This window comes from Anolis carolinensis, chromosome 5 (genome assembly GCF_035594765.1).
Source record: "Anolis carolinensis isolate JA03-04 chromosome 5, rAnoCar3.1.pri, whole genome shotgun sequence".
NCBI lineage: Eukaryota > Metazoa > Chordata > Lepidosauria > Squamata > Dactyloidae > Anolis > Anolis carolinensis.
Window position 1 is genome coordinate 96514366 of NC_085845.1, and position 20663 is coordinate 96535028.

The window sequence follows — 20663 nt, forward strand, 5'->3', positions numbered from 1 at the left end:
TGTATAAGGAAAAGCATACAGCTATTATACAGTTGATTGATTTACTGCTGTATTAACTCTTGGTTTTATTGTCTTACTGTGTTTTATTATTTTTTGTATATTGTTCAATGTATTTATGCTGTTGTTTTTGTAAATTGTGCTAGTTGGGCCTTGCCCCGTGTGAGCCACCCCGAGTCCCCGTGGGGAGATGGTGGCGGGGTATAAATAAATTATTATTATTATTATTATTATTATTATTATTATTATTATTATTATTATTATTATTATTATCATCATTATTATTATTACAGCTAGAGCCGGCTAATTTTAGACTTTTTTGCTTAATGGCTTGGCTGACTTTTTGGATGGCCATGTTTATTAATTTAATTGCAAAACACATAGTTCCCATTTAAACTCTCGCACCCTTAGCAGCTTCCCATGTATCGCAATAGCTCTTGTATTCACAACATGTTAAGACCAAGACAAAAAACTATTTGACAACCAAGTCCAAGAAACAATGTGCAGATGTGTCACATGCATTTTAAGCATATTCAGATTCAACCATTTCAGCTCAAGTCACTTACTGCATTGGTAATGAGACTTTAGAAACATGGTACCAACATAACTATCAGAATAAAACGGATCTTGCTTCTGTGGCCTAGATGTTAAATATGTTTGCCTGGATATAAGCTCCATTTTATTGTTAAAAAGAATTAGTTAACTGCAAAGGAAGAATAATAAAAGAAACACCTAAAACCATGCAGCCCTGATTAGAAAATGCTGTAAAGGCGGCCAGACAAAGCCCATTCTTTTGCAGCTCATAGGGTCCCACAGGGATAAAACAGTTGCATTTTTTTTGTTCCAAAATCACCTTTAGGGATGTGGTGAGCATTTCCACCAGATTTAGAGTCCACCTGGACTCCCTTATTGGTCAACACACATTTTTGCAGAATGCTCCCTATACCCCATTTTGTCTCAAAATCACCCTAAAGGAACAAAAACAGTTTTTTTTCTTTTTGTAGGAGCAGATATAGTGAGGAATGTTGCCCTCCAAGGTGTCCTGGATTTTGACTGACAGTTTATCCCTGAGTGTACCAATGTGCACAAAGCAAAAGTTGAATGTTCCTTCTATCCTTAAAGCGAGGTTTCATGCCAGTCTGGCTGATACTTCAAAGTTCAAAAGCTCGTTTGCTTTTGAAGCGTGTGTTGTGGATTTTATACTTACTTGAACGTGATTTGGTTGAGCTTTGTATGCTGCTACTGCTGCTGCTGCTTGTTGATGATCTTGGGGATGTGGGCTGGAGTCTTGGATTAATCACAATTCCATGGGATTGAGGATATAAAGTACTGTAATCAGCTGCATTAACCACTCTGGTCATGATTCCTATGGGAAATAAAGGAGTTAGTCCCATCAATAAGAACATGGAAACAAAATGAGGCAGACCAGACCCCACTGCGTAAGTATCTTGAGGAAGTTGGTGGGGAAAGAGACTTTGGGTGCTTCCAGACAGCATAAAAATTTGGATTAAAAAAGTGGGCTCAAAAATCACGAGACCTGACAGCAAGTCCAGACACAAACCTGTCAGTCCTGGGAAAAGGTCCCTCACTGTCCTGACACCTTCTTTTGTAATGGATTTTACAAGTCCATAAGATGGACAAGAGACATCCGGCGGAAGTCTTTTTTTAAAAAAATCTTTCTGAGATGCACTGGATTGTGCATGCGCGCCTGTGAATATCTCAATGTACACACAAGCAGATTTCTTATTCTCTCTAGTCACCCAACTATAAGTTCAAGTACTGTATATTCACCACATAAGTCTTTTAAATTGAAGATAGAGAATAATATCAAGAAAGGTATGCTTAGCACAACTACAGTAGATTCTCACTTGTCCAAGCTAAACGGGCTGGCAGAAGCTTGGATAAGCAAATATCTTGGATAATAAGGAGGGATTAAGGAAAAGCCTATTAAACATCAAATTAGGTTATGATTTTACAAATTAAGCATCGAAACATCATGTTTTACAACAAATTTGACAGAAAAAGCAGTTCAATAGGGAGTAATGTTATGTTGTAATTACTGTATTTACGAATTTAGCACCAAAATATCACGATGTATTGAAAACATTGACTACAAAAATGCGTTGGATAATCCAGAATGTTGGATAAGTGAGACTCTACTGTATTATTAGTGCACTATGTAATAAAATTAGAAACATTTTCTGTTCCTGGTTGGAAAGAGTTATTTCCTGTTTCATTGGGCAGGACTGACTTTGAAAGTAGCTGTTCTACTCCAAAAACTTCATTTTTGTGGCTGCCACAAACTAGGCAGACTGTGGTGGAGGCTCCTTCTTTGGAAGCTTTTAAATAGAGGCTGGATGGCCATCTGTCGGGGGTGCTTTGAATGCGATTTCCTGCTTCTTGGCAGGGGGTTTGACTGGATGGCCCATGAGGTCTCTTCCAACTCTACTATTCTATGATTCTAGGGGCCCTTCCAGACAGGCCCTATATCCCAGGATATGATCTATGGGGATGCTTTTAACTAATAGTGGTTTTTTATATCCAAGGTGTTTACTGCTTGGGTTTTAGTAATGCTGTACTTACTTGGTTTTATCTTGGTTTTAATTATGTTGGTGCTAATCCATGACATATGTAGTATTTGAAGGGCATATCCTGACATGGATATTTGCAGCATTTTAATGTTTTAATGATTTATATAGGGTTTTAATGGCATGTTTTATATTGTATTTGATGATCTGGCTTTTGTGTATTTGTTTGTTTGTCTTGCATGCGAAAGACCTATGGTCTAAGCCAGGGGTCCCCAAACTAAGGCCCGGGGGCCGGATGCGGCCCTCCAAGGTCATTTACCTGGCCCCCGCCCTCCGTTTTATAATATATTTTTATATCAGTTTTAATAATATATTATATATACATATAATATTGATAAAAATATGTTATACAATATAATACTAATAATAATACCATATAACAATATTAAATTATATGTTATATATTACATATTATATTACAGTACAGTGGTATAGTTCAATATATAGTAATATATAATGCTAATATTGTGCTATGCTAATAATATAATATATTGTTTGAACAAACAGCTGCTCTGAGTCCCCTTTGGGTGAGAAGGGTGGGATATAAATGTAGTAAATAAATGTAGTAAATAAATAAATGAACAATTTTAGACTCAGGCTCGCCCAAGTCTGACATGACTTGAAGGTACACAACAACAACAACAACAGTCCTAATTAACTTGACTATCTCATTGGCCAGAAGCAGGTCAACACTTTCCATTGAAATCCTGATAGATTTATGTTGGTTAAAATTGTTCTTATATTCAAATATTGTATTGTTCTTTCATTGTTGTTGTTTTTTGCACTACAAATAAGGCATGTGCAGTGTGCATAGAAATTTGTTCATATTTTTTTCAAATGATAATTCGGCCCCTCAACAGTCTGAAGAATTGTGGACTGGCCCGCTGCTTTAAAAGTTTGAGGACCCCTGGTTTAAGCATTAAATAAATTTGGATTTTGGATCTCAGATTTTCTGTTTTAAACTGGATTATATGAGTCCGCACTGCCAGATAATCTGGGATAAGCAGAAAACCTGGCATCAGATCTTGGGATATAGGGCCTGTCTGGAAGGGCCCTATGTTGAATTGGTTGAAACTCAATGAGATATTCATGGAAAAACTAGAGCAAAATGTGTTGCAGGGTGTCCCGCAAAAACAAAGTTTTTGCAGTGTAATCAACTTTTCCCATGTTTTTATGACAGATCCAATTAGGAAGTGACATTGATAAGTCAGGAACGAAAATGGTGCTCCATAGTGTTACAGTGATGCTTCCCACTTCGCATCTGTAAGGATATCACTTTAATTGCCATGGCTCAGTGCAGAGCTGTCACTCTCCAAACTGCAGGGATGGTTCTGCAGTGTGGATGCAGCGAGCCTCTGCTTGGCAGACCTGGGTGTTTAAGGAGGAGAGGGCAGGCTTTCGTCTTCCCCTTTGAACCTCCTCTGCGAATCTCAAGGAATGCTCTCCCAGGCAGCCTTTGGTTACCTGGTTCAATGCACGCCGCGTCCCCTTCTCCGCCTCGTTCCGCCTCTCCAGTTCCACGCCGGGCGTTCCATTCACCCTCCCAGAGAAGCCCGTCTCCACGACGCTGTTGCCCCGGCAACGGAGGCCTGCTCCTGATTGGCCGAGACGTTCGGCGCCGCCCTGGCAACGGTGCGACAAGCGACAATTAGTGCACAAGGCGGAAACGCTACTCTTTCCACTCCCGAGTTTCTTCCAGGAATTAGTCGCACGTGCTTTCTTCTCCCTTTAGCTGTCGCTCTAAACCAGTAGTTCCCAATCTGTGGGTCCTTCAACTCCCAGAAACCCTAACAGCTGGTAAACTGGCTCGGATTTCTGGGAGTTGTAGGCCAAAACACCTGGGGACCCACAGGTTGAGAACCACTGCTCTAAACGTCCACACTTGGAAATTACTAGTCCTAAAGTGGCCCCATGTAGACTGATCATACAATGCAGGCTCACAGTGCATTATAGGGCAGTGTAGATGGAGCAAAAAAAAGTACAGTAGAGTCTCATTTAAAGGTAAAAAAGGTAAAGGTTTCCCCTGATGTTAAGTCCAGTCGTGATCGACTCTGGGAGTTGATGCTCATCTCCATTTCTAAGTCGAAGAGCCGGCATTGTCCGTAGACACCTCCAAGGTCATGTGGCCGGCATGACTGCATGGAGCGCCATTACCTTCCTGCCGGAGCGGTACCTATTGATCTACTCACATTGGCATGTTTTCGAACTGCTAGGTTGGCAGGAGCTGGAGCTAACAGCGGCCGCTCACGCCACTCCCAGGGTTTGAACCTAGGACCTTTCGGTCTCCAGCTCAGTGCTTTAACGCACTTCGCCACTGGGGCTCCAGACTGATCATACAAGTGCATTATAGGGCAGTGTAGATGGAGCCCCGGTTGCTGCTGAGCTGCTGAACCTGCAGACTGAAAGGTCACAGGTTCAAATCCCGGGAGTGGAGTGAGCACCCGCTATTAGCTCCTGCTTCTGCCAACCTAGCAGTTCGAAAACATGCCAATGTGAGTAGATCAATAGGTACCGCTTCGGCAGGAAAGTAAAGGCACTCCATGCAGTCATGCCGGCCACATGACCTTGGAGGTGTCTACGAACAACGCCGGCTCTTCAGCTTAGAAATGGAGATGAGCACCAACCCCCAGAGTCAGACATGACTGGACTTAACGTCAGGGGAAACCTTTACCTTTAGATGGAGCCAAAAAAAAGTACAGTAGAGTCTCACTTATCCAACATAAACAGGCCACCAGAACATTGAATAAGCGAAAATGTTGGATAATAAGGAGGGATTAAGGAAAAACGTATTAAACTCAAATTACAGTATGATTTTACAAATTAGGCACCAAAATATCATGCTTTACTGAAGGGACCATAAGCCAGAAAATAGTAAAATTCTGCCTATGTAGCTTTGCCTCTGCATATGCCCCTCCCTTCCTGTAAGCTGGTGCCTTTCTCCAGAAAGTTCCAAGACCAAATGTTAGCTTGAAATCAACAAGTGAGGTCACAGGTATCACTTATGCCAAGTGGGTGTGGAAGGTGAGGAAGACCCTCAGCCATTGGTCTATTTTAGATAAGCAAAAGGTATAAATTCTTTGTTTGCTATGCACTTGTTGCGGCAGCCATTTGCAAGTACAAACCTTTTGGGGTGTACGGCTGTTCGCCTTCTCACAGCTGCGGTGAAAATAAACTTTGCTTTTTGCATCTCTCGCGAGACCGAGTTTTTCTGCCTGATTTCCCTCCTGAGCCAGGACCCTTTGAAGGTAATTGTCTTACATTACAACAAATTGACAGAAAAAGCAGTTTAATACATGGTAACATTATGTGGCAATTTACTGTATTTACGAATTTAGCACCCAAACATCGCAATGTATTGAAAACATTGGCTACAAAAACATTAGCTACTAACAAATTGATAACAAATAAAGATAGAATTTCGTAAAATGAACATACAGTAACAACATTGTCGGAAGTTAAATCCATAAAAGGTTCAGTCCCTGCTGCCTAGAAAAACAGCTGTGGATCCGGGCAGGAGGCAAATTGCATTGGATAATCCAGAACGTTGGAAAAGCGAAGGTTGGATAAGTGAGACTCTACTGTATCATAGTACTGGCCTCAGTATGATGCTTCTCAAAGTTTGAATTAATTAATTGGTTTACAGACAGTCCCCAAGTTACAGAATAAGATAGGTTCTGTTGGTTTGTTAGAGGAGGTATATTTTATACACATACAATTCATATATGTATGTGTGTATACACACACACACACACACATACATACAGAGAGAGAGAGAGAGGTTCTGTAGACACGTCTGTATGTTGAATTTGAATGTCAGTTGGAAAAGGTACACTTTATAAGTGTCACCCCAGTGATATATACAGTAGAGTCTCAAATAATAATAATAATAATAATAATAATAATAATAATAATAATAATAATAAGATTGAATTTCAAAGACTCTGGCAGAAACCAGTGCAGGTGGTCCCGGTGGTGATCAGCACATTGGGTGCCGTGCCAAAAGATCTCAGCCGGCATTTGGAAACAACAGACATTGACAAAATCAAGATCTGCCAACTGCAAAAGGCCACCCTACTGGGATCTGCACGCATCATCCAAAAATACATCACACAGTCCTAGACACTTGGGAAGTGTTCGGCTTATGATTTTGTGATACGAAATCCAGTATATCTATCTTGTTTGCTGTGTCATAATAAAATAATAAAACTTTATTTATATACTGCCCTATCTCCCAAAAGGGACTCAGGGCAGTTTACAACAAAGATACAGACATACAATACACATCAATATAAAAATACATAATTACACAAAAATAAAATTTACATGGAAATAATAATCAGTAAAATCACAGCAGCTTCCAATTGGGGTTAATAATGTCATTGGTAACATAGACCATGATCAGGAAAAGATGAGACTGTACAATATATTTCATGCCAAGTCGGTGGAATAGCCAGAATAGAATCCAACCTTTGCTTATCCAACATTCAATATTATCCAATACAGTCTGCCTTTTAGTAGTTAGTATTTTTGTAGTCAATGTTCTCAATACATTGCAATGTTTTGGTGCTAAATGTGTCAATACCGTACTTACTACATTTATCAAAAACTTTTATCAAAAACTATTGTGACGGTGCGACTGGCGCTATCTATATGTGGAACTGTAAGCTGCAAGACTTAAATTGTTGTATCATGCCTGATTTTGCCTTTTTACCCTGTAAATGTAGTTGGATTGATTGGTTATTTATAGCTGTCAATCAATGTTGTTTGCACCAGTTATATTGCTCCCTCAGCTCAATTGTTTGGCTCCACCTCTTCCTGGAGTAGGACAGTGTTTCCTTTTTCATTCCACCATCAAGCTTTTTATCAGATGGATGTGAGAGAGAAACTTGGCTCTAAAAGCCCTTGATTAAGTTACCTCTCAGCACCAATTCTGAGGTTCTTACCCTTGAGACTTATGCTTCATGTTCAGACCAACCTGGACGACATTGAGAAGTCTCAAGCGCCTTCAAATCAATTCTTTGGCACCAGAGGAAGGCTCTGTGTCTTCAAACATAGGCCATTTGGACCAGGATTGAGGATTGCTTCGGCATTCGCAGCCATTGAGAAAGAGGAACCTGGAAAAGCTTCTCAGCTGCAAAGCTCCTTGGACTCAAGACAACCAGAGACTGTAATGTATATTTTCCTTTACCCCTTTGAAACTTCCAGCTTATTGCCTTAAAGGGATAATGTTTTGTAAACAATAAAACCAGTTTTGAGTTATCTACAGTGTTTTGATCCTTGGGAGTTCCAGCTTTCCTAAAGGAGGGCAAGAAACAATCCCCTGGGGGAAAGATGTCACGTCCATGCCTCTTTCGCTAAGAATTATAGCCCCAGGCGCGATGGCACAACTATTCTGGTTCACAAAAAATGCCCCCAATCAAGACTGAAATCCTACATGCACTTTCCGTACACAGAAATGTACAAACGGCCACTGCAACTGCATCACCCCTTTTAAAACCATTTGCCATAAGGATTAAAATGAGTGCTGTAAGGCAAAGACTATCTTTTGGCTATCCTTTGCTGGAATCAGTACCCATAGCTGTTCGGAATACTGCTTCTGCTTTATTAAAAGCATTTTAGGCTACTTCTAAAGCATGAAAATAAATAAATACTTGTGGACTTTCTGAAAAGCAGCACATGGATATCAGAGAGAGATTAATTGGCGTGTTTAGCTTCATGGACACATGCTGGCAAGCCCTGCCAGACAATATCGCAGCTGAGCTGTTCCTTTTGCTGGCACTTAATGCAGACCAGACTGTAGGAGCAGCCTAACAACTGAGCATGATGGTACCCAACAGTCTTTGTCAGAGCAAGGCAGGCTCTTGAGAGAGTCACTGTAAGAGAGTCTGACCCTAAAAGGCACAATTTCATCTTGGAAGTTAAGCAGAATCAACCAGTGCTTGGATAGGAAACTGCCAACCAACATCACGTGTTGTAGGCTACATGGAATACAGAAATGACAAAACCAACTTGCCTAACAAAACCCTATAAAATTCATGAGTCACCATAAATCAGTAGTTCTCAACCTTCCTAATGCCGCGACCCATTAATACAGTTCCACATGTTGTAGTGACCCTCAACCATAACATTATTTTCATTGCTATTGGTGGAGTTTGGGGGAAATAGACCCTGACATTTGGGGTTTGTAGTTGCTGGGATTTATAGTTCACCTACAATCAAAGAGCCAATTGAACATCCCCTCCCCAATGATAGAATTGGGCAAATTGGGCTTTTGCTGGGAGGATTCCAGCAAATATGTGTTTTCTGATTGTCATTGGCGACCCCTCTGACACCCTCTCATGACACCCCCAATGGTCCCGACACCCAGGTTGTGAAGTGCTGCCATAAATCTACATACTGGCCCAAACGTGATTTAACAGTGCATCTCAGGGCCCTTCTACACTACCATATAAAATCCAGTTTATCTGCTTTGAATTGGATTATAGCTCAGTGTAGACTCATATAATCTGGATTATCTGCTTTGATTATCTGGATTATATGGGAGTGTAGAAGGGATTTCAGTTTCTACTCTGATATGCATTCTGGGGATTATTTGGAGGCAAATATATACAGCTGTTAGAGCCCCGGTGGCGAAGTGTGTTAAAGCACCAAGCTGCTGACTTAACGTCAGGGGAAACCTTTACCTTATATACAGCTGTTACTATAAATTGCCTTTGTCTAGGTAACGGGTTCTTTTACATTACCTGGAGCTAACCATTGTCCCAGCTTTAGAAAGATGGAAATAACAGCTCAATAGATACCAGATCTGTGTTTAAACACTATGCGTGTAACATTTATTAAGACATTTACTACAATACAATCAAGTACATCCAAAGATCTCAAACACACTTACCGTATATACTCGAGTATAAGCCGACCCAAATATAAGCCAAGGCACCTAATTTTACCACAAAATAACTGGGAAAATATTGACTCCAGTATGAGCCGAGGGTGGTAAATTTCAGAAATAAAAATAGATACCAATAAAATTACATTAATTGAGGCATCAGTAGGTTAAATGTTTTTGAATGTTTACATAAAGCTCAAATTTAAGATAAGACTGTCCAACTCTGATCAAATCATTATTCTCATCTTTTTCAATGTAAATGTGCTTATGTATCCTTTTAATAATAATAGAGTAAATTAATACATGTAATAATAAATAGAGTAAAATAATAAATGCTATAATAATAATAATAAGATCAGAGTGAAATAATGAAGGTAATAATAATAATAATAATAATAATAATAATAATAATAATAAAATAGAGTAAAATAAATGTAATAGTAGCAATAATAATAGAAAAAATAATAAATGTAATAATACCAATAATAATAGAGAAAAATAATAAATGTACCATATATTCTTGAGTATAAGCTGACCCAAATATAAGCCAACCAGGACCCTCACCCGAGTATAAGCTGAAGGAGGCTTTTTCACTTCTTAAAAAAAGGGCTGAAAAACTAGGCTTATACTCGAGTATATACAGTAATTCATTCAATACTCATATACACAACCCTTCTCTGCAAGTGATCAGTCTTACAGCAAGGATAACGGGAGCCCAGTTGCAGCTGTCTGGAGCACACCTTAGCTATGGAAAGTAATTTTAAAAATGGTGAACAACTAATCAAGTTACAAGTAATTACAATAATTCCTTTTAAACACTGTGATAGTGAACAGAAGCAAACTGCTTTTTCAGAAAACAATTGTGAACACTTTCAGGTTCTGCCTGTGAGTAAGCGGCACTTTTTTCTGCCCAATAGAATTGGAAGAGATATATCCTGGAATGTACTTCCTTAGATGAGTGTAAGATATAAATCCACACCATGAAAACTGACAGAGCTGGTTACATTTCGTTGATTTAATTTATTTACATTTCTTTCCTACTCCATCACAAGTGCACAGGGAGGAGTACAGACTCTGAGCTCATGAATCATGGGAACGCCTTCTCTTCAGAATCATCTTATTAAGATTTCTCACTGGAAACATAACATTTATAAAACATCAATTAAATGGAAAAATGAACTTCGGGATGTTAGGGTTTTTTCTTTTAATAATTTTCACCCTGGGGTTTTGTTTTAATGTGCAGATACCACACTCTCTTCCAGAAATGGTCTAAAACAGTGGTTCTCAACCTTCCTAAGGCCACGAGCTCTTAATACAGTTCCTCATGTTGTGGTGAACCCCAACCATAACATTATTTTCGTTGCTACTTCATAACTGTTATTTTGCTACTGTTATGAATTATAATGTAAATAACTGATATGCAGGATGTATTTTCATTCACTGGACCAAATTTGGCACAAATACCCGTTACACCCAAATTTGAATACTGGTGGGGTTGGGGGTTGGGGATGGTTTTGTCATTTGGGAGTTGTAGTTGCTGGGATTTATAGTTCACCTACAATCGAAGACCATTCAGAACTCCATCAATGATGGAATTTAACTAAATTTGACACACAAAACTCCCATGATCAACAGGAAATACTGGAAGGGTTTGGTGGGAGTTTGGGAGTTGTAGTTCACCTACATCCAGAGAGCACTGTGGATGACCCTAAAAGGCACAATTTCATCTTGGAAGTTAAGCAGAATCAACCAGTGCTTGGATAGGAAACTGCCAACCAACACCACGTGTTGTAGGCTACATGGAAGACAGAAATGGTAAAACCAACTTGCCTAACAAAACCCTATGAAATTCATGAGTCACCATAAATCAATGGTTCTCAATCTTCCTAACGCTGTGACCCATTAATACAGTTCTACATGTCGTGGTGACCCTCAAACATAAAATTATTTTCATTGCTATTTCATAACTGTAATCTTGCTACTGCTATGAATCGTAATGTCAGTATCTTCACTGAACCAAATTTGGCACAAATACCTGATGCACCTAAATTTGAAAACTGGTGGGGTTGGGGTGGGATGGATTTTGTCATTTGGGAGTTGTAGTTAACCTACAATCAAGGAGTATTCTGAACTCCACAAACGATGGAATTGAACCAAACTTGGCACACAGAACTCACATGACCAACAGAAAATACTGGAAGGTAATTGTTAATGTGACTCACATCTGTGGTAAATGGTTTCAATATTTTTTTAAAAAAAAATACTGGAAGGGTTTGGTTGGCATTGACCTTGAGTTTTGGAGTTGTAGTTCACCTACATCCAGAGAGTATTGGACTCAAACAATGATGGATCTGGACCAAACTTGACACAAATACTCAGTATGCCCAAATTTGAATACTGGTGGAGTTTGGGGAAAATAGACCTTGACATTTGGGAGTTGTAGTTGCTGGGATTTATAGTTCACCTACAATCAAAGAGCCCCTTGAACCCCGCCAACAATCAAATTGGGCCAGACGTCTCACACATAAGCCCCATGGCCAACAGAAAGTACTGGTCTTTGGCGACCCCTCTGAACACCCCTCGCAACCCCCTCCCCAGGGGTCCTGACCCCCAAGTTGAGAAACTCTGATCCAAAAGCACTTGGAAGGGCTAGGAGGTATTCCAGTGATTAGAAGTTTCGGTGATGGCTGGACATGTGGACTTCTTCTGTTCATAATAGGAAGGCCCCCAGGGCTACTAAAATGATGGTCTGTGGGCCAGTGACACAGCCAAAGCCATTAGCCACTGGTTCTTTGAGAGTAAGAAATTGTTGAAATTGTTGAAATCACCAGGCACAAATACAGCACTGGTCCCTGGCACATTTCACATTTATTTGTGAGATATTTGCATTTCTCTGTCAGAGAACCATGATGTCACAACAAACAGAAAATCTCAGGATTCTATAGAATGGGAGCCATGGCAGTGTTGAAGTGCTCTAATTCAGTGTGGGTGGTCTCACAGTGGGAGATAAAGAAGTACTGTGCTTGGAATAAACTATTTCATGATCATCTACATTGTGTTTACTAAAATGTAGTTCAGTAGAAAGTTTGGAAGGAAAGTTCCTTTTTGGATTATAGCTCTCAGAAGCTTCCAATGGGCATTGTTTATAAGGTAAAATTGGCTCTTGACATGTTATGCATGCATATTTAGGCTTTTAAATAATTCATTTTGCCACTGGCCGTGCTGGCTAGAGAATACTAGAACTAGAGGCCAAAAAAAGTAAAATTTCCAAGCAGAAGCCAAAAATTCTATTTAGGAACTAGGATTTTTAATTCTATTTTTGAAGGAAACGTTAAATTCTATTTGTTTGTTTTTTTCTTTCATTTTACAGTTACTGTTGAAATATTTTTGCCTGCTTCTCAGTTGTAAATCAAAACTAAGTCATAGAAGGACAATAAAGCAATATATATCTGAAGACAAAGCCCTGGTAAATTATCTAAAAGCTTAATTATGTGTGGTTAAAACAACAGTAAAAACCATTTTGCTTTATAAACAATGTCCATAGGCCCGGGCTGTGGCGCAGGCGGGAGAGCAAGCCAGCTGCAATTAACTGCAATGAATCACTCTGACCAGGAGGTCATGAGTTCAAGGCCCGCTCGGAGCCTATGTTTGTTTGTCTTTGTTCTATGTTAAAAGGCATTGAATGTTTGCCTATATGTGTAATGTGATCCGCCCTGAGTCCCCTTCGGGGTGAGAAGGGCGGAATATAAATGCTGTAAATATAAATATAAATACATTCACTCCAGCAACTATAGCAGTACGTTAGCCATCGATGAGTAGTATTCTTTCCTGAAATGCAGCAACACATTTGCTTCTTTATTGCTGTCTCATTTCTGCCTGATAAGAAATAGGAAATATGAAATCCGAAGTAGTGTTTCTAATTCATTTTTATCTAGATGCATCTCTCACTGTTTCCGCACTAGCAATGTTGCATGTATTTCAGTATTAGTTCCATAGACTTGTCCGATGGTGCATCTGCACTGAACAATGAATGCAGTTTTACACCACTTTAACAGCCATGGTTCAATGCTATGGAATCCTGAGATTTTTGGTTTGGTGAGGCACCAGAACTCTATGGCAGAAAAGGCTAAAAAGACTTTGTAAAACTACAACTCCCACGATTCCAAAAGGAATAATGGATGCACACCTTAGAAGAGCAACTCTTTGGATTACAGAATCCCCAGAATATAATGTAGTCCACAAAAGCCATTTTCTACACCTTGAGTTGTATCTATACTATAGAATTAATTCCATTTGATACCACTTTAACTGTCATGACTTAATGCTATGGAAGCCTTGGATTTGTAGTTTGATGAAGTACAAGCATTCTGTGGAAGAGAAGACTAAAGACTTTGTAAAACTACAACTTCCATGTGTTTTCAAAAATCAGACCTCAAATTATGAAATATATGAATTATGAGACATGGCTCCATTGAGATATATAGCAAGCCCACCTTGCTTTTGTCCTGTAATAACTCTTCATGAATTGCTCTGGAGTGTTGCCCAACATGCCCTGGACTCCAGGAAACAAACAAATTATCATAATCCTTTTAAAAGGAACTGGCAGACAACACAATGGGCTTGCATCAGAGCCTGGGATTCTTTTTCCTGTTTTTGCCTGATATGATATGATATGATATGATATGATATGATATGATATGATATGGGAACCTTCCCTCACCTATGCCTCAAGTCAGACCCATCCTTGTGACACCCATTGAAATACCCATCAACTTAAAGCACCCATTGTTTATTTGGACTAACACCACTGTATCCACCGAAGCCAGATTATTAAACCCATTATCAATTGCCACAGCATTCCTTTCCGGTCACGCGGATCAATAAAGTCAGGCTCTTCAAATAATAGCTTATTTAAGTTCTCCATCACAACGAAGACTAACCAGCAATGATGTTGGAGGGAATCCTGGACCAACCACAGGATGGATTATAGCTGGACACTTCTGAACCAACCAGAAGTGTATTGAATAGCTGTCCAAATATAATAAATATGCTCTGTATTTGCAATTGCAGTATGTCAGTTCTTTGGAGTGCTGTCTCTGCTGACATCCTCTCTGGCCATTGAGAATAAACCTCTGATTTTGCTTCTGTGTCTCATCTGGCCTTTTAGTAAGCTTGACATACCAGGTCCCTAAGTGAAGCTGCAATCATACAGTATATGAATCCATAGAATTGAGCATGGCTGTTAAAATTATGTCCAAACTGAATTAATTTGACAGTATAGATGCAACCCATGGTGTAGAAAATGACATATATAGGCTGTATTCCGTTCTGTTGATTCTGTAATCTAAAAAGTTGCTTTTGTGAGTGCCGCCTATGCTGTGTGTCAATGAGATTCAAAATATGTTCCTTTGTTTGCTAATAGATTCATCCAGACTTAAGAGTAAATCTACTGAGTCCATCTGGTTTTCTCTTAATAAGATTCAATCTGGATTCCTCTCTGTGATTTGTGCAAAATAGCTGCATAGAACGCATAATTAAGTTTTAAGATTCACAGTTGCAGGATAGTTAAGAGCTTTGATAATTTTTTCAAACAAAACAAGCTAGTACAGTAGAGTCTTGCTTATCCAAGCTAAACGGGCCGGCAGAAGCTTGGATAAGCGAATATCTTGGATAATAAGGAGAGATTAAGGAAAAGCCTATTAAACATCAAATTAGGTTATGATTTTACAAATTAAGCACCAAAACTTCATGTTATACAACAAATTTGACAAAAAAGTAGTTCAATACGCAGTAATGTTATGTTGTAATTACTGTATTTACGAATTTAGCACTAAAATATCACGATATATTGAAAACATTGAGTACAAAAATGGCTTGGATTATCCAGAGGCTTGGATAAGCGAGGCTTGGATAAGTGAGACTCTACTGTATCTATTTTCACTATTGATACTAACAACAAAATGGAATTCTCATCTTCAGAGGAAATAAATCAAACCAGGCTGTATTAGGCTGGAACTACACTGCCATATTATCCAGTTTTCGAATACAAATAAACTGCATTGAATTGGATTATATGAGTCTACATTGACATATAATCAAGTTCAATGCAGTTAGTCTGCATTCAGACACTGAATTATAGGGAACTAGCTTTGCCCGGCCACGCGTTGCTGTGGCTTATGGGAATCCTTTGTTGGCCAGATGGAATAGCAGTGAATAGCCCTGCAGTCTCAAAGCCTGGCTGTTTCCTGGAGTAGCTGGAGCTTTTTGTTGTATGAACGTAGAGGCATGGATGAGGGGTTGTGCTGCCAAGTTTAGTGTTTCTGGGATGTGTAGTTTTGTTGTTTTGTCCTAGGCCGAAATTTCATTACCCTTTTATATATATAGATTGCAGATGGGGCCCTAGACAAGAGCATAAGAAAATAGCAGGTTACTCATTTGTCTCTAGGCTAGTAGGAAAATGGATGTAATAGTTTATTATTTGTTTATTTTTATGTGTATAAAGTAAATAGATATTTGAATGTAAGGTGAGTGCAGATTGTCTCTTGACCAGAATAAAAATGCAGGGAGGCAAGGAGAAAGATTTAAAATAATTTTACAATCATTAACTACAGCTTTTGTGCATCTTTTTTGTTTGTGCTATACTCCCCTCTGCTGGAGATTTCTGGAAAATTGTCCTGATCAGAAACAAATTTGTTATGTTGCCCCATTAGCACAGAATTCATAGTCTTAAAAAAAATGCATGTCTGCTTCTGGAGAGAGTAACTGCCTCTAAACTGGAATCATGTGGAGGGAGCCAAATGGATGGAAGGCATCAACATATTGGGATGACAGATGTGGCTCTACATGCACACACTTACAGCAGCAGCATGGGATCACACCATGGGGAGAAAATTCCAAACAAGTGCAACAGAACTTGAATTACTTTTCAAAAAAATGTATGTAATGGCATGGTGAGCATTGTGGGACTGATTGATGGGAAATGGATAGCCTCAGTACACCACGATCCCCATATCCATGGAACCAACATATGCAGTTTCATTTATCCATGGTTTCAATTATTCAGTTATTCACTTAAAAAGGTAAAGGTTTCCCCTGACGTTAAGTCCAGTCGTGACCAACTCTGGGGGTTGGTGCTCATCTCCATTTCTAAGCCGAAGAGCCAGCGTTGTCCATAGACATCTCCAGGTCATGTGGCCGGCATGACTGCATGGAGCGATGTTGCCTTCCCGCCGGAGTGGGACCTATTGATCTACTCACATCTGCATGTTTTCAAACTGCTAGGTTGGCAGGAGCTGAGGCTAACAGCGGGTGCTCATTCCGCTCCCGGGATTTGAACCTGGGACCTTTTGGTCTGCAAGTTCAGCAGCTCAGCGCTTTAACACACTGTGCCACCAGGGGCCCTGAGTTATTCACTTATGCCTTTATATATTACTTGCTTGAGTCCCCGGCATTGCCTGTGTTGTTTGAAAAGGTCTATTTTTTAATTGTACAAAATGCATAAGGTTGTGGATTAACTACAACTGACATCATGCCAGAATAACCCCAAGAAAATCCATCAGTACTTAAAAGTTTTGTTGGGCAAGTTTACACTGGATGAATCATTGGTGGGGTTCACTGTGCTGTCTAGCTGTAGAGTAAACTACAACTCCCACTATGGTGAGTCAATCCCATCAAACCCCTCCAGTAGGTTGAGTTAGTCATGGGGGTTCTGTGTGCCAGGTTTGGTCCAGGTCCATCATTGGTGGAGGTCAGTTTCTCTGATTGTGGGTGAATTACAACTCTCAGAAAGTAAGGTCAGTTCCCTTCAGACACACATACACACACACACACACACACCCAATAATCAAATTTCGGCATATCAGGTATGTGTGCCAAGTTGGGTCCAGATCCATCGGTGTTTGGGTTCACAGTGCTTTCTGGATGCAGGTGAACTACAACTCCCCCAAATCAAGGTGACTTTCCCCCAGACACCTCCAGAAATCTTTGCTGGTCATGGGGGCTCTGTATGCCGAGTTTGGTCCAATTCCATATTTGGTGGAAGTACCTACAACTCCAAAATGTCCAAACCAATTCCCCTCAAAACCCACCAGTATTCAAATTTGGGCATATCAGATATGCATGCCAAGTTTGGTCCAGATCTATCATTGTTTGAGTTCACAGTGCGCTGGATGTAGGTGAACTACAACTCCTGTAAATCCCTCCAAAGACGTCCAGTATGTTTAGTTGGCCATGTGGGTTCTGTGTGCCAAGTGAGTTCCAGGTCCATCATTGGTGGAGTTCAGAGTGCTCTTAGATTGCAGGTGAACTATACATCCCAGTACCTACAACTCCTATAAATCATGGTGAATTCTCTCCAAACCTGTCTAGTATGTTCAGTTGCTGATCAATTCCTCTGTTTGCTGTGCGCCATAGAAAATAATAGGAAACAGACATGGGAGAGCCAGTGGGTGGTCATGCAAATTCCACACCAATGGAGAGAGTCAGAAACACTGGGATGTTTGTGGTGAAGGAAAAACAGAAAATCTAGGATGAAATTGTCCCCGTATGAAAACATTCACTTGGGTGGTGGGCAGTATGGTGTTTGTGGAGGACATTGGCAGGGGTCTTGTACATGTTTATCGTGCTTGCTATAACCTGCAATGTCACTGGAGGAAGGGTCATTGGTATCATGTTTGGAAAATTTCCTCTATTATTTCTTCTTTTACCGTGCCATCTTCTTTTCCTCTCTCAAACATACTATCCTGTTCTCTAATTTTTTCCCTCTGTCTAAAAATTTCCTGTCTTATAGCTCAGCTTTGAATCCAGTTCCCTGATCCTATCCAATTCTGAATTTCTTTTTGTTCTACAGGGTTTCCATTTACTGTATACAAATCCTCCTCTACTTTCCCTCTACTTTCAATTGATCTCAATGTTCTGCCTATAATTTCGTTATTATTGTAATTAATTTGCCATATAGTTGCCATCTTATTCTCATTGCCTGGACTTAACTTCTTTCTTTTTTCCTTAAATTCTGCTTCTTCTCTCCTACTCCATTTCCTAAATATTATTTCTTTCTCTTTGGTATTACTGGTTTGCTTTTAATTACTCCGATTTTATCTGCTTGGATTTTAATGTATTGTCCATTATTTTATTTTGGGTATCGTTGGAATGTTTTAAGTTTTTGTCAAATATGTTGTGTTGTTGTTTCGGGCTTGTCCCTGTTGTGAGCTGCCCCGAGTCCCTTCGGGGAGACGGGGCGGGATATAAAAATAAAGTTTATTATTATTATTTATTATATTCTCCATATTTGCCCATTTTTTAATATACTGTATTTCCAAAAATCTTTGGATTTGAAACGCATTGAGGTGACCTCTAAATTTGGAATCCCCCAGCCTCCCTCTTGCATTTAACCATTTGTTCCTTATTCTGGGCCTTTTTCCTCTGACTGCCCATTTTCTTATTCTTCTATCTGATGTCGTTAGTGTCTTCCTATCCACTATGTTTGTGTTGTGATGGAGTTTTCAAGTAGAGATACTTCTAGTTGTATTAGAAGAGGTAGGAAGACTGCTCGTGAGGAGCAACAAAGGAAGAGAATCCGGGAAATACTTATGGAGCCCTCTGATGATGATACCTTTGAGGGTTTTGAAGGGGATTGTGGGACTGGGAGTCAGGAGGATGGGATGTCAGACTCTGGGAGTGAGGTGATGGATTGGACTAAGGTTCCGGGAGATTCTGAGGAGCTCACAAGCAGTGGTACATTTGAGGGATGACACGCAGAAGATATAGATGGATCCTGTGGAGTTATGGGTTTAGATAGAAGGTGGTCTGGCTGGAGAGATCGTAGAAGGGCTGCAGCTGGAGGTGGGGCGTTGGGTGACTCCAGCTCTGATGAGGATTTGCAGCAACCAGCTGTGGATGGGACATTGGCTGGCTCAAGTTCAGAGGAGGACTTGTAGATAAAAGTAAGTTTGTTGCTAATGTAACTTTGCAATCGGCAAGGTGTTTTGTTGGGCGCTTTTCAGGATCTGTTTCAGAAGACGTGTTTGGAAGTCTGCTTTGGGACGTGTTAACCTGGGTTTTTGGTGGCAACGGGGGCTGGCATTGTGTGGGTTTGCTCTGGATTGTCCTGTGTTGGTTTTATGCATTAGCTGCCGGCTTGCCTCCGTCACTTTGGCTCTTTGTGTTTACCTTGGACTGAAATTCGGTGACTGTGACTTCTTCCTGATGACCTGGACTGGAACTCGACGCCTGTGACTTCTCCCTAACGATGCGGATCGGACGTGGCAGCTGTGATTTCTCCTTTACAATGTGGTTTTGCTTTAGCAACGTTTTGGGGCATTGTGTGGCCATTGGTCACTGTGGGTTACTGCTAGTAGCTTTCATGTGTTTGTTTAGCTCCAACCAGCAGGTGGAGCGAGTTTCCAGCCTCTTCAACTAAGTTTGTTTTAATCTGGATTATTTCCCAGGATAATCCAGATTATATCCCAAGTTTGGGTCTTTTGAGTTCTTTTTGGACATTGTTACCTCACACTGAAGAGAAAGTTTTGAGCCTCCTTTTGGTTGTTTCTTAGGCTCCTTTGTGTTGTTTTTGCAATAAACTGAGTTGTTTATATTGGCTGGCGTCTGACTCGTAACAGTTTGGTAATGTTTGGAATAAATATATCAATTTTGATATTATAAACATTTTTAGTGCCCTTATTCTGTCCACTCTTGTTAAGAAGGAAAATATTACAAAATAATACAGAACTCCTGGACAACTTTCACGTTTTTTTTAACCAGGGATGAGGACAGGTGTTGGCATGGTTGTGAACAAAGAGAGGTGTTAAATCACATGATATGGGAATGCAATCGAGTGCAAGAATACTGGAGAATGATTGAAGGAGAAATCAATAGAATGCTAAATCTACAAATAGTAAGTTAATAGAAATGTACTACATGCAAGGATAACAGAAGTGAGTAATACACAAAAAGAAAAAATGGTTGACAAATTAATAGTGCATGCACAAATTGTTTTAGTGAGGGGTTGGAAAGATAAAACAAAATGGACTCTGATGAATTGGTATAAGTATATAGTTGCTATGTTAAATGTGGAAATAAGAAATTGCTAATGGAACAAAATAGATAAAATTGAAAAGACTGCAATAATCAAGTGGATGTGCGAACCAGTTAAGAACTATTTAGAGAATGTACTAAGACGTGGAGTGGAAAAATTA

The 20663-nt window shown here is 39.8% G+C and overlaps 1 protein-coding gene across 1 annotated transcript in view; it reads right to left on the reverse strand.

Moving 5' to 3' along the window:
- Positions 1 to 4253, reverse strand: part of efcab6 (EF-hand calcium binding domain 6) — a 191402-nt gene extending 187149 nt beyond the window's left edge. The window contains exons 1-2 of the mRNA XM_062981881.1: positions 4050 to 4253; positions 1205 to 1363 (exon numbers count right to left, since the gene is read on the reverse strand). Coding sequence (XP_062837951.1) covers positions 1205 to 1358 — 154 coding nt within the window. The 5' untranslated portion in view covers positions 1359 to 1363; positions 4050 to 4253. The remainder of the gene's footprint in view (positions 1 to 1204; positions 1364 to 4049) is intronic.
- Between the last annotated feature and the right edge of the window lie 16410 nt (positions 4254 to 20663).